The following is a 13,149-nucleotide window of genomic DNA, read 5'->3' as shown; positions in this document are numbered from 1 at the left end:
AATATGCACCACGTACCATGCTATTTTGCACAGCATTCTCCTTTAATCGTCAAGAACCCTAAGGATACAGACTACTATACACCCCGTTTTACGGATGAGGAAAAGTAAGGCTCAGTGCAGGTAACATGCCCTGTCATACACTTGTCATCTCAACACCCCGCATAGAATTTGGATTTCTTCTGATGACTCACCTTTCCCCACTAAACTCGACAATAAAATGCAAACTCAATCTGCAAGGTAGAGCTTACCGATTTTTGGCCAGATTCTGATCTCAGTAGTGTTTTGTGTGCTGGCGCTATTCCCTGGCTTTAAATCAATTTCAAGCAAACATAAGAGTGTTAGAACATTTTTAGGAAGGCTCATTTCTCACCAGGCACCCTTTCCTAGTCCAGTGGATCTTCACCCTTCTTCATATCAAGTCATATGTGGAAACTTTTGTAAAATACAGTTTGGAGCGAAGGGTTGAGAGGCCTGAGGCCTACCTGTATCCTGCCCTGCCAGCTCACTTCCACAAAGCCTGTCCTAGGTCAGGAGTCCAGTCTTCCTTCCAAAGATTAGCTGACTCCTCTAAAGGGTGGACGTTTAGAGGGGCGCATGTACATTCCCGACTACATGCATTCAGGCACATGTAAAGATTCACAAAAAGAGTACTTGCCCCCGAGTAGGATGCATCTTGATACCTTTTGTGTTAACCACCAAATCGATTTCGTGACTATCAATACTTCAAGACTCATCTTTTGAAAAATATTGCTCTAAGGTACGCGCTGATTACACTTTATTGACAACACCAGAGCAAACTGAACTCGCATAGACCAAGGGCAGGGGCCAGTAGACACAACTTCTATAGAGACAGATGGTAAGAAAAAGTCACATGGAAAACATCTCAGTGCTCTCCAAGTTTTAGGTTTATAACGTAAACAAGGAGTTATTCCAATTCTTGGGAAAACAGAAATCTCTTCTCACTTAAGCCTTTCTAATACAAATAGGCTAGAAAGTAGGTATTTATTTTTAACCTAGGTTAGAAGCAGAGACTGATGAAATAGCAGCCAGAGATGTCCTTAATAAGCTATTTGCTTTGAGTTTCAAGCTCTAGGCTTACATTTTCTTTGGAGTAATCAAGCCTTTCCTTCTTATCCAAAGCAGGAAAGGAGAGGTCATAAATGAAGAATCTGAGGTAGCTTTGCAGTTCTAGAAGCTGCTATGAGCCAGGTATGAAATGGTCACCCCTGACCTAAGTGGGCCTGCCACCCGCTGCCATATTTATACTGTTCTTTGAACAACTGAGAAGACTCACCAAACACTTTCAAACTGTTTCACAGCGGCTTTGCTACTTGAAACTACGGTCTTCTGTCGCCTTAAACCAACAGAGGACAGACCTATATATAGCTCAGGCTCAGTGTGTGGGGCTGCCTGCCCAGTGAAAGGAAGACAAGATAACCAAACACCTGAAGAGCAGAGTAACGTACAGCTCACACCTTAGTCAAGGTCAGAATGATTCATACTTTACCTGGCTCCAGAGTGGTGGGGAAAGAAACAAAATCACAGACTTAGGATTCCTGAAATGTAAATTATTTTTAATATATTTAAAAGCACACAGAAGTCTCCTCGATTTATAAAAAAATAAATACATGACAGATTTATTCATGATCTTGGGGCTCTTATGAGGTAAAACTTTTTAATGGATGTGGTGCGTCGATGTAAAACAAACATGATCTGTTACACACAGAAGCATATTCCAGTTGTAAAAGCAAATTCCTTCAAGGATCCGAACAAAGATCAGTCCTCCACTGTGGAAAGTGTGTCCAGAGCTGGGGGAGGGGATCGGGCCCAGGCTGGGGGCCTCTGACCAGCCAGCCTACAACCTCCAGAGCCAGGGCACGAAGACAGGGCCCAGCAGCTCCCATGGCCGCTCTGCAGGTCAGCCAGGCTTCTGAACAAATGACGGACGCAGGCCCCCGCAAAGGCTGCACAGGGCTCCCGGCCTCTGCTGTGACTGTGATGCACGGGAGTGACTGTTTTGTCCTCATTTGCGGCTCTGTCTTAAGGTTGAGAGAAGACTCAGAAGGTGTGCTCATTAAATATTTTCATTGTAACACTGAATGGAAATCAAGATCCTGCCCGTGAACGCGGAGCCCAGAAAACACGGGACCCTCACGCTGGGCTTTACTGGAGACCGGGAGTTCGGGTGAGCGAGCATGCGCTTCCTCGGGGGGCAACAGGGGAAGTGCTTTCTCCAGCTGACATGCTCTCCAGGGCAAAGTCTGGCCTAAGATACTTGGCAAGGCTGCGTAAAATGGGAATATGGGAATCAAGTTTTACCCCCATAACACACAACATAAAAAACCAAAAATCCAGTCTCGTTAGTAGACAGCTAAATTTTGATTAAAACCTGAAATGTTTTTGTGAAATCTTCAACAGGCTGGAATGTATCTGATACAGTTTAATCTGTTGTCTCTTTGGCTATCTTTCAATTAGATCTAGAAACTGTTCTGACACCCTCCATCCTATTTTGCCTGTAGTTCTTACATCGGCTAGCTCTCCTCAAGGAAGTGACCCGTAGCCACCTCCCTAATAGTGAGGGCGGACCTCTGAATAGAAGAGGCCTTCGGCAGAAATGGCATCTCCGAGGCCCACGGTTCGAACGGGATCTTTACACACCAGTACCGGTGTGAAGTGGAAGGATACCCCCTCCCTGTGCCACTCTGCGACCGGCTTGCTGGGGTCTATCACGATCCTGGAGCCGGCCTCTGAGTGGGAAGTCACGAACTCGCGGGGCGCCCTCAGGGACACTCGGCTGGCATCTATGGTTTCTGTCGCGCAGGCCTGTGTCCCGGCTACGCGAGCTCCCGCAGCCACAGCTGCCAGCTGGTTGGCCCAGTGTCCATCTACGGTTGCCAGGATGTGGTAGACCAGCGTGTGGAAATGGATCCTGGTGAGGTCTGAGGCTCTGCTTTTACTCCTCCCATGTTCCTTCAAGATCCAAAAGAGGATGTCGCTGACCATACCCACATCAGGGACACCATTCCAGGAAGAGAGGGACGAGTGAGGTCCAGATGCCGCCTGGCTGAGAAATAACAGCTCCTGTTCATTCAGCCCAAGAGAAGTCACCGCGGGGAAGACCTGCTAACAGAAACAAAATGGAGGTTTCTTCCTGATGAACATCCAACTCCCAAGATGCCTCAGGACACAGCCAATGACTGAAGTCAGGGAAGGCAGGCAGTATTGCATCTTTCTTCCTACCACAGGACTCCCCACCCCTGATGCACACGCTGGGGAAGTGACGGACCACAAGTCGCTGCTCTGGCTATTGCACCTCTAACTACACCCTCATTATCACTTGGGATTTGACCAGAAAGTTGCAGTCACACCGTTTTAGACTCAGTCTTTTGTTATATTCATCTGAGACAAAGGGCAGAGGGAACACATATTTCATATTGCTTTCCATGGGCCTCGCTTTTGCCTTTGCATACACAGCAGACCCTCTTCCTACTGGTGGGACTGGCTTCCTGGTTCCTGAACACCAGCAGGTGCTGTACCAGTAAAATGAGGGCCCTACCAACACAGTCAGGGTCACATGGTTCCGTGTACACAACACCAAGAAGCAAGAAGAAATGTTTCAGGTTAGAGCTAAGCTTTTTAAGCAGGTGTGGGGTAGGGAAGACTGTATTCAGTAATAACCGTGTGCAAAAGGGTACTGAATGGAAGCTGCTAAGCCTGTTTCTGTCTCAAGGGGAACCACTGTGTCTAACTCACTATCTCTTACTCAGCACTTCTCTCCTTAGAGCCAGAGAACTGCACATAAGGTTGTGCAAGCTCGGAGCCCCTGGCGGGAGGGCGGGAGGGGGAGGGGTATGTGTGGGTGCATGTGAATATATTTATTATTTAAAAACCAATGGTCTAGGGGCGCCTGGGTGGCTCAGTTGGTTGAGCGTCCGACTTCAGCTCAGGTCATGATCTCACAGTCTGTGAGTTCGGGCCCCATGTAGGGCTCTGTGCTGACAGCTCAGAGCCTGGAGCCTGCTTCGGATTCTGTGTCTCCCTCTCTCTCTGCCCCTCCCCTGCTCACACTCTGTCGGTCTCTCTCTCAAACATTAAAAAAAAAAAAAAAATTAAAAAAAACACAAAACAACAAAAAGAAACAAAAAACCAATGGCCTGTACCTTTGCCAATGTAATAGCACCTCCATTTATGGCATGTTGTGTGCCGGGCCCTGAGTGGATGGCTTTATTTCATTCCATTCTTACTGTAACCCTCTCAAAGGAGGGATCGCCTCTGTTTTACAGATAAGGGAACTGAGGCTCAGAAAGGTTAAACAGACACACAGAAAATGAAATAAAACTGGCTTTTTTTTAAGTGAAAAGATAACCTCAAAAGAGAAATGCAAATTAAAAACTCTACTGAGAAATAGCAAGTGTGAAACCCAACGTAAACCGTGGGCTGTGGCGACCTGAGTGTAGGGTCAGGCACTCACAGGTGTGACACTGCAGGGCAGCGAGGTGCCGACGGGGGAGGTGGTGGGCTTGTGTGTGGCAGGTATATGGGAATGCACCACGTGCTACTCACTGTTGCTATGAACTAAAACTGCCCTAAAAAGTAAAGTCTATTAAAAGAAGACACAAATATTCAAGTATTTTTCACCTATCAGATTGGTAAAGAATAGAAGTTTCTAATCACATTCTCGTGGCAAGGAAAAGAGGGAATAAACACTTGTAAAGATTTCTAGCAGCAGGAAATGGGCACAGCTCTCACGAAGAGTGTCTTGGCAGCATTAAATTTACAAAGACCTTCTCTGCTCCGCCTAACAGCTCTTCTGAGAATTCAACATATGTACCTACTTGCTCTCGGGGAAATGAAAATCCTGTACAAGTTTCTCCCCTGCACCTCCTGACGGGCCAGCGAAGGACAGAAACCAAGATGCCCAAGATGGTGCAGGCTAAGCAACCTGGGCTCCCTTTCACTGCCTGGCTGTGAAAAGACAGGATGCTTCCCAGGGGATGGTGGAGAAAAGGTCTCCAAAGTCCCATCAGTGAGAAAAAGCAAAGTGCATAATGGTCTGTGTTCGGTGTGCTGTGCTATCTTTTGGGGTAAAAAAAGGACAAAAAAATAAGGATATATTCCCACATTTGCTTATACCTGTACACAGTGACTCTGGTAGTATACAGATAAAACCAAGAACGTTACTAATGGTGGCAGGGAGACTTCACTGTATCTTAGTATTTTTTGGGTTTTGAACCACATGAATATATTACCCATTAAATAGGTTAAATACTAAAACAATGAAAGGTTAAGTAACTTGCCTAAGTTGATAAAGCTAGAGAGCGGCAAACTGGCATCCCAACCCCGGCTTCCGAAGTCTGTGTTCAAGCACCACACTCCCAGATCTACCTAAGCACTGCTGTTGTCCAGAGGCAGGAGTTGAATACCTTGGTGCCTGGTGGTAAGGGAGTGAAGCTCCCCCAAAGTTCTTCTCCTCTGAGCTTCTGGAGTTTCAACTGAAAGCAGCTGAGCTGGACCTGTGGTTTTCTCCTTAGAGTTCTACCGCAAAAACCATTCACTTTCAACTTCTCCACTCCGGGAGAAACAGGACCCACAAATCCATCAGTTATGCTGCCATACTTCTAACCTAGTAAGAGATCCTGTCCCAGAATGGCCATGACTCCTTATCTGGATCTCCATGGCCCCAGGACTGCATGACAGAACATCCACACCTCAGTAAGCCGGCCCCTGAGCCCAAAGAGCTGGCCCCACTGGACAACGGCGCTTCTCAGCAAGGCCCACGAGGGTGAGGGCGCCAGAGGGCCTCACGTGCTGCCCATGTGGTTACCTGATGCACAATGCTCCTCATGAGCTCCCTGTTGGTCATACTGGCCAGCTCTAGGTGAACTGGAATACCAGTGGGGATGTCAGAAATGGAGGTCACAACCTGCGAACAGAAGAGGGCAGCGGTGCCATTAAAGACAGAAGTCACGCAAGAGGGAAGAAAGGGTCAAGGCCGAGAGGCGGTGCCTCGGGTCACTGCCTTCTTTGCATCATCATGAAAGCTCTAAGCCTTGGGAGTCACCATAGCCTCCAGAGAGGGGACACTGTTCCCAACAGGGAGGCGCTGGGGTCACAGACTCAGGGCACTGAGAACCGCCCCTGTCTGCTCACAGAGCCAGCCTATTCCTGGGGGCCTACATGGAGCGGCTGGCTCCAACCGCTGCAGAGCCTGCAGGAGCCGCGGCACAGCTGATGTGAACAGATGACACACACGACACAGAGGACGCAGACCACAAACACCGCAGCAGCCACGTCCAGCGTAGCGCAGGGTGCAGAGGCTCAGGCAAGAGGTCCTGCCCTGTCCTACTCAAGCTGCCGTCCGTGTGCCTGAAAAGAGCACCAGGAGGCAGGCCTCAGAGCCGGCTGCCACGAAGGGTCCTGCGGAGGCCAGGACCGAGGACCAGGCAGTGCAAGCTGCAGAGGCGGAGAGAGGCAGGAACCTGAGGAAAAACGCCAGCTGAGATCCGTGAGATTCTGTGACAGTGCTATTACCTCCAAGAGCCTCTTCCTCTGGAGCTCCTTGCTTTGTCCCTCCATCATGTGCAATCCAGAGAGGACCACCAGGTCTGGCTGAAACTCCTCCAGGCTAGACACAAACACCTCCAGCATATTCATGGCCCCGTTGGAAAGGTCGTGGGAGAAGATGAAGCGGTTGGCATGGGGAGCTTTTAACCGGCCCCACTCCTCCCCTAGAAAAGCCCAGTCAACACAATGGGAAGAAAAGGAAGAGGCTTTAAGTCTCCTAGCTGTGGGGGGCTAGCAGGGGCCTCACTGGAGCCCTGGCTCTGGGCATGCTGGCCGCTGGCTGCTGGCTGAGTGCAGCCCAGCTACAAGGGCCCGGCCAAGCACGGCGCTGCATCCAGGAGGACCGTGGCCAGTAACGAAACAAACAAACCAAACCCAACCCCAACCCCACAAAACAACACACATGTCCTGGGTGCTCTATGCCTTTGGCAAGGGGCTGGCAGTTAGTCCCGGGAAGGCTCCACTGCCCGCTGAGCTCTCACATACAGGATACCTGTGTCTCTGCCTACGGGACATGCTGTCTTTCCTGAAGCACTTGCCGACTTGCAGCTGTACCCCGACCACCTTTCAGTTAGCCAGGACCTACAGAGGCTGAAATTCCAAGAGTCAGGCTGACTGCAGCCTTTCCTCCCTGCTGTCACGGGTGGTTTCCCTGCACTTGATCCAGAAGGCAAGAGTATCTGGCTGCTCTAGCTTCCTGTGAGTGAGCTGCTTTGGAATAATGCCTGCTCCAGACCAAGGTTAAATGCTACTTCCTCCCTAAGTGGCTGCTGACTCCTCCAGCCTGAGGTGTATCCACAGAGATTTCCCCCTCTACGTGGTTTGAATAGCATTTTGCTTTGAGCTATCTCTTCTACTTCTGTTCTGAACTAGTACTCAAACTTATACCATCCCTTAACTTCTTACACATTTGTGCCACATCTCCCCAAATGGAATGCCAGACTGCATGCCTCTGATTCTCGCAGTACTTGTCACAGGCCCCTGCGGAGAGTGCCACTCAGCATCTGCTGAACTGACTCCAGCAGAGGGAGGCCAGATCCACAGTTGGCTGGGTCTTCCGGTGGGGGGAAGGAGCTTAGGATCTGGGCCTACCCACGGGAGTGGCTCTCAGCACCTGCCACACATCAGAATCTCCTGGGGAGCTGAGTTTTAAATGTCAGGTGGTGAGGCCCACCGCTGGAGATCCTGACGTGTAGGTGAGTGGAGAGCTACCTATTAGGACCCCACAGCTGCCAAGCGTTTGAGGAGTGCGCTATGGCTGGGAGTCCTGAAGCAGGACAGGCGACAGGGGCCCTCCTCAGGCTCACCTGTGAAGCCTCACAACTGGAGCACAGCGCTCTTTCTTCTCTCAAGACTTGATAGAAAATCTGGAAACTCAGTCAAGCCAAGGGCCACTGCTACTAGGCTTGCTACTGCTTAGGGCAATTCCTAAATGAGCCCCTGCCAGCATGGAGGTACTTCTAGAGACTCCAGGGGCAAGGATTTATTATCTAGGCTTATACAGCTTTTCCTCCAAATGAAGGATTCATCCCATTTACAAAATTAGAGTCCATACGCTGAAGCCTGGTTTCATACTGGTTCTAACATGTTTCCTGGATGTTCCTTTAGAAAGTTCTTCCCCAAGGCAGGCAGACCCAGCAGAGGGTTTCCTCCTACTGCAGGCTGATTAACGGACTCCAGTCAGCAAACTGCTTCCTCCTTTCTACAACAGGCCTCCCCAAACAGAAGCCTTGCCTCTCCATGGGGAGTGTGCATGAGTGTGCAGGGCTGACTCTGGGGCGGGTGCCAAGGTGGGGAGAGCCCATCCTTCCTTTGCTTTGAGTTCAGCTTTACTGAATCCATTCCTCTGAAAAACATATTCTAGGTGTATAAAAATCTACGAAAGGAGAAAAAGACATTTCCTATTTACTAAACCCCAACACAACGGTTATGTCCGTTAAAATGCCACATGCTTTTCAATTCCTGGCCCCCAGCTTACTATTTGTCCAAAGAACATACCCAATAATGGTCCACACAGCTGAGTGCAACACTCTCATCCTGCCTCATCTTCAAAGACCCAGAGCAAGCGTGGCCTCCCCTGCAAAGTCTGTCCTAACTCTGCCGATCCCAGTAGACTCGGCCGCTTCGGCCCCTGAGCCACTGCTATAACCGCTTCAGGATGTGGCACATGATTTTGTAATCATCTGCTCAGGAGCCCATGCGCTGTCATGAGCTGTGAGCTGAGCACAGGGCCCATGTCTGTCACCAGCCCCTCCGGCCTCACACTGCCCCGCATGCAGCTTGTGAACAAATGAATGAGCAAAGGAACAAGCAAATGAGAGGAAAGACTGAGGACTTCAATGCCCATGACAACAAAAAATATGGATATGACTCCAAATCCCAACCACCATCCCCCAACTGACAAGACTCTGCACAAGGGGAGAAATCCACACCAGCGTCCTGCAGAGGGCAAGACCTGGAACTGACCCTTAAGGAGCGAGGCTTCTGAGAGGCACTGCCTAACTTACCCCCAGAGAAAAAGCAACTTAACATTCAAAGTAATTTCCCCAGGGAAAAAGGGAGAGAGGCAAAACACACAGGCCTCTGCAAGGCAAAGACAAGGAGGGAAGTGGAGAGCTGCTCCCTGGCTGTTCCCACAGGACACAGGACTGATGGAGTGGCCCGAGAGAGACAGAACGACTGGAACGCAGACAGGGTGAGCCGGGAACCTCCATGCCCCCCTGTTCTCACAGAGCTCCGAACGTGTTTCTCTAAGGGAGCCCTTCACTCAATTTACCCTCCTGCCCTTCGGCCACGAAGTCAGCAAAACCTGTGCAGTGACTCAGTGGGTCCCGGGCCAAAGCCTGGAAACAAGCTTCTCTGGGCAAGTCTGGCAGAGGAGGAGGAGGAAATGAAAGGTGACAAATCCTCTCTGGGAATTTATTCATCGAAATTTGAGAGAAGCTGGGGACGGACTTCTGTAAGAGAAGTGACCCGAGGGCTTCTGCCACCAGACTAGGTTCCCTCCAGGGCCAGTAGACTGTAACTTCATATGAAGTTCAATGGGAGGCCCTGCTTTGTTCTAAGAAAATAAGACCCAGAAAAGAAAAACTGAAGTGTGGGGTTCATAAACCCAAGGATGGAGATAGTCTCCTTTCAAGACAAGCTGTACCATCTTCTTACCTCCACACGAGGCATAGCTGTCAAATCCAACAGCAAAATTATACTGAAGAGAGCAGTCTCCCCACCCTGCGGTCAACAGGGAACATGACAGAAACCAGGAACTAGAAAGGTCCCCAGTTCACCATGTGAGCGCCAGCAGGGTGCAAGTGACAGGACCCCGGAACTGGCAGCAGCAGCAGCACCTCAAAGGCATTGTTAGCTCTTCTAGACCCTTCCAAGTTAACAGTCCTGTTCGTGCCTTCCACTGAAGGAGGTCACATACACAGTAACCTCTTAATCTTTACCACAATCTTCAGGCAGTAAGAATGATCATTCTGAGTTTCTGAGAAACTCAAAACTTGTATATGATTAAATGTGAACTGCCCACTGCAACACCTTGTCCATAATGTTCAGATCTTACCCTTCCTAAAGTTAGGAAGCTTCCTGCTCTCAATAAGCACCCAAGAGAGAACCAGAAACAATTCCTTTTTTCATACATGGAGGAAAAAACCAATTTTTAAGAAACACTCTATTTCATATCTTAAAGTTAATTACTCTAGAAGGTGAGGTTCTCTTAATTGACTTGGAAGCAGTTCACTGAAGCTTATTAAGTACTGCTTTAAGGGACCAATTAGTCTGTTTATATGCTTGAGTCTTTAACTTAATAATGTGTTGAATCAGAAATTCAAGAGTCTGAATACCGAGCAGAGAAAAGATCCAACAGCAAATACACAGAATTAAATACAGTTAAAATATGTTTAGGTATTTAGGATTCTCTGAGAATCTGATCTGTAGTTTATGTAATACACAAAATCTACTGGGAATGACACCAGATGAGCTGGATTTGGACTGATAAAACACTGGAATATTATATAATGGGAAATAATATAAGTGTTGTGAAATACAAACACTTCCACTTACACACCCAAGGGAAAATAAAATGCTTCAAAAGACGTTTGCCAGAGGCTTGGAATTAATCAATCCTAAGCAGCTTGGAACAGTTGGCCAGAAAAGCTTAGGGCACAATCCAGCACAGTGTTGAACAGATGTTACTTGCCCTTCTCTTTCCTTAGTAATAAAGAAAAACTTTGTATATTTATGTTTAACACATTTTCGCTCAAGATGCCTACTTTCCTATAGCCTGATTTCTCTTGGGTTTAGATCAGTTGTTTGTAGATCTGAGAATTTTCTTCAATATTGGAATGCTCCATCATTCTTGAGACAATGGCCAGTATCAGCTCAGCAGAAGCAAGAGGTCAGGAAACTTTCGGTAAAGCAAGAAAGGGTCCCACCAATTTACAAAGATAAATTTCCAGCATAGTCACACCCCAATCTGACAACACACGGTTCCCTGTCCAGTCTCACACCATTACTTAGTCATTTCTCTTACCTGCTTGATACTCTAAAATAAGGTGGAACTCATCCACTTCCTGCAAGGACTCTGGTGGAACAAATACATTATCATCAAGAAGTTCATGTAGCTTTGGGCCAACTGGACCGCAAAGAAGAACCTGGAGACAAGAAATAGGAAACCTATCAGAAGACCTGTCCCTGTTCCCATGGAATCTATACAGTAACAGAAAAGGTACATCCAGACCACTTCTATTCATTTCAACAAAAAACTAGAATCCAAATCTAAATTCCAAAGTTTTTGGTCTGGAGGGGCTATTACCAGGACTTAGGCCTCTGGAAGGAATGGCCACCAGAAATGAGGGGCTGACAAAAGACCCAAGTAATACAGGTTAGGTACCTATGTAGCTGCTGAATCTCCTACACCCTGCTAGGGACTAAATATTTGTGTCCTCCCCCAAATTCCTATGTTGAAGCATAACTGCCAATGTGATAGTATTTGGAGACAGAGCTTTTAAGAGGTAAGTAAGGTCAAATGAAGTCATATGGGTGGGGTCCTAATCCAGTAGATTGGTGGCCTCCTAAGAACGGGAAGCGGGAGATAGAGCTCTCTTTCCAGCATACCCACTGAAGAAAGGCCATGTGAGGACACAGCAAGAAGGTGGCCACAAGCCAAGAAAGCAGCCCTCAGAAACTGGATCCTGTTGGAACCTTGATCTTGGACTTTCCAGCCTCAGAACTGTGACAAAATAAATTTCTGTTGTTTAAGCTGCCCAGTCAATGCCATTTTGTTGCTATGGCTGTCCAAGCAACCTAAGACCCACCCCACCTCCACTTTCTTTACTCACGTCCTGTATCAGCAAACTGATACGGGATGTTGTCTGCTCAAAGCTGCCAGATAAAAGCAATTGTTTGACTTTTACACAATATAGAAAAGAGCCTCCCTAATCACAGGACCCAATTTGTGGAATCGGGCTCTTTATTGCACTCAGCTGTTATGTGAGCGGGCTAGCCTTCCAGAGATGGGAATTAAAGAGCACCTCAATTCAGCAAGCTGGGGGGAAGGTGCTCTGCAACATTCCCCAAACCTTTTCTTCAACTCTAACCTGGGCCTCTCCCTGGCTATTCCTTCAAGAAGTCATTTCACATCTGCTGCTCTTCCTCAGTTCCCATAAGCTGCTGCTCCTGCCCTGACAGGTCTGGACCCCACTCCCAGCCAGACCAACAGGCTCAAAACCACCAAACAACGAGGGCTTGCACAGGGATGTAAAGGAAAGTCCTCAGAGATGATCAACACCACTTCAGATTTAATATGCTCCACCCAGAAGCTTCAAAAGGCATTTACTTGCTAATTAACTGCTTGTTGGTACAACTACCGCTTTACTTCTTTTCTCTAATTCCTGGCCAGAACTTCAGCCTCCAAGATGAGGCAACAAGGGCCAAATTTACCCTCCCGCCCAAAACAACCACAAAAAACAGACAAAATACTTGGAAACAATGGTTTTCAAAAACACTTAAACATTTAGCAACAAAGGACAATGAGCCATAACAGGAAAGAAAAATAAACCCAAAGCAGAGTAAAACGTACAAATGCCCCATCAATAACCTTAAAAGAATTTCCAGATATACACATTCTGAAAGAATTCATTACCAGCAGACCTGCACTACAAGAAACGTTAAAGGAAATCCTTCACGCAGAAGGAAAATGATACCAGATGGAAATAAAGACCTAAACAAAGGAATGAAGAGCACCAGAAATGGTGACTCTGGATAAGCACATAAGACCTTTTTCTTATTATTTAAACCTCTTCAAAAGATAATCAACTGCTTAAAGAGCAATACTAACAACATAGAATGAGGTTTACAATATACACAGAAGTAAACCACATGACAATAGCACTATAAAGACCGGAGGGGAGAAATGGAAGCACCTATTTACTATAAAGTATTTACATTATACATGAAGTATGATATCACTGACAACAGACTGTGACAGCTAAAAACATACACTATAAATCTTAAGGCAACCACTGTAATAACAAGGAATTATAACTAATAAGCCAAAGAAGATAATATGAAAGCTAGAAAATAATT

At 47.5% G+C, this 13,149-nt stretch overlaps 1 protein-coding gene across 4 annotated transcripts in view; it reads right to left on the bottom strand.

Annotated features, from left to right (window-relative positions):
* Positions 1–1,553: 1,553 nt before the first annotated feature.
* The window catches only part of ADPGK (ADP dependent glucokinase), a 28,480-nt gene continuing 16,884 nt past the window's right edge, over positions 1,554–13,149 (bottom strand). For 2 of the 4 annotated variants that reach the window (XM_019441534.2, XM_053888859.1), the window contains 4 exons: positions 11,096–11,216; positions 6,532–6,728; positions 5,825–5,923; positions 2,166–3,123 (listed from right to left, as the gene is read on the bottom strand). In XM_019441534.2, the coding sequence (XP_019297079.2) occupies positions 2,569–3,123; positions 5,825–5,923; positions 6,532–6,728; positions 11,096–11,216 (972 nt within the window). In that variant the 3' untranslated portion in view covers positions 2,166–2,568. Of the gene's footprint in view, positions 3,124–5,824; positions 5,924–6,531; positions 6,729–11,095; positions 11,217–13,149 lie in introns of all 4 variants that reach the window. The other 2 variants (XM_019441537.2, XM_019441535.2) reach the window with 2 other exon arrangements.

This window comes from Panthera pardus, unplaced genomic scaffold (genome assembly GCF_024362965.1).
Source record: "Panthera pardus isolate Hobbes unplaced genomic scaffold, ASM2436296v1 HiC_scaffold_24, whole genome shotgun sequence".
NCBI classification, from domain to species: Eukaryota; Metazoa; Chordata; class Mammalia; order Carnivora; family Felidae; genus Panthera; species Panthera pardus.
The sequence above is the reverse complement of the archived record's forward strand: the minus strand, read 5'-3'. Positions and strand labels throughout refer to the sequence as shown.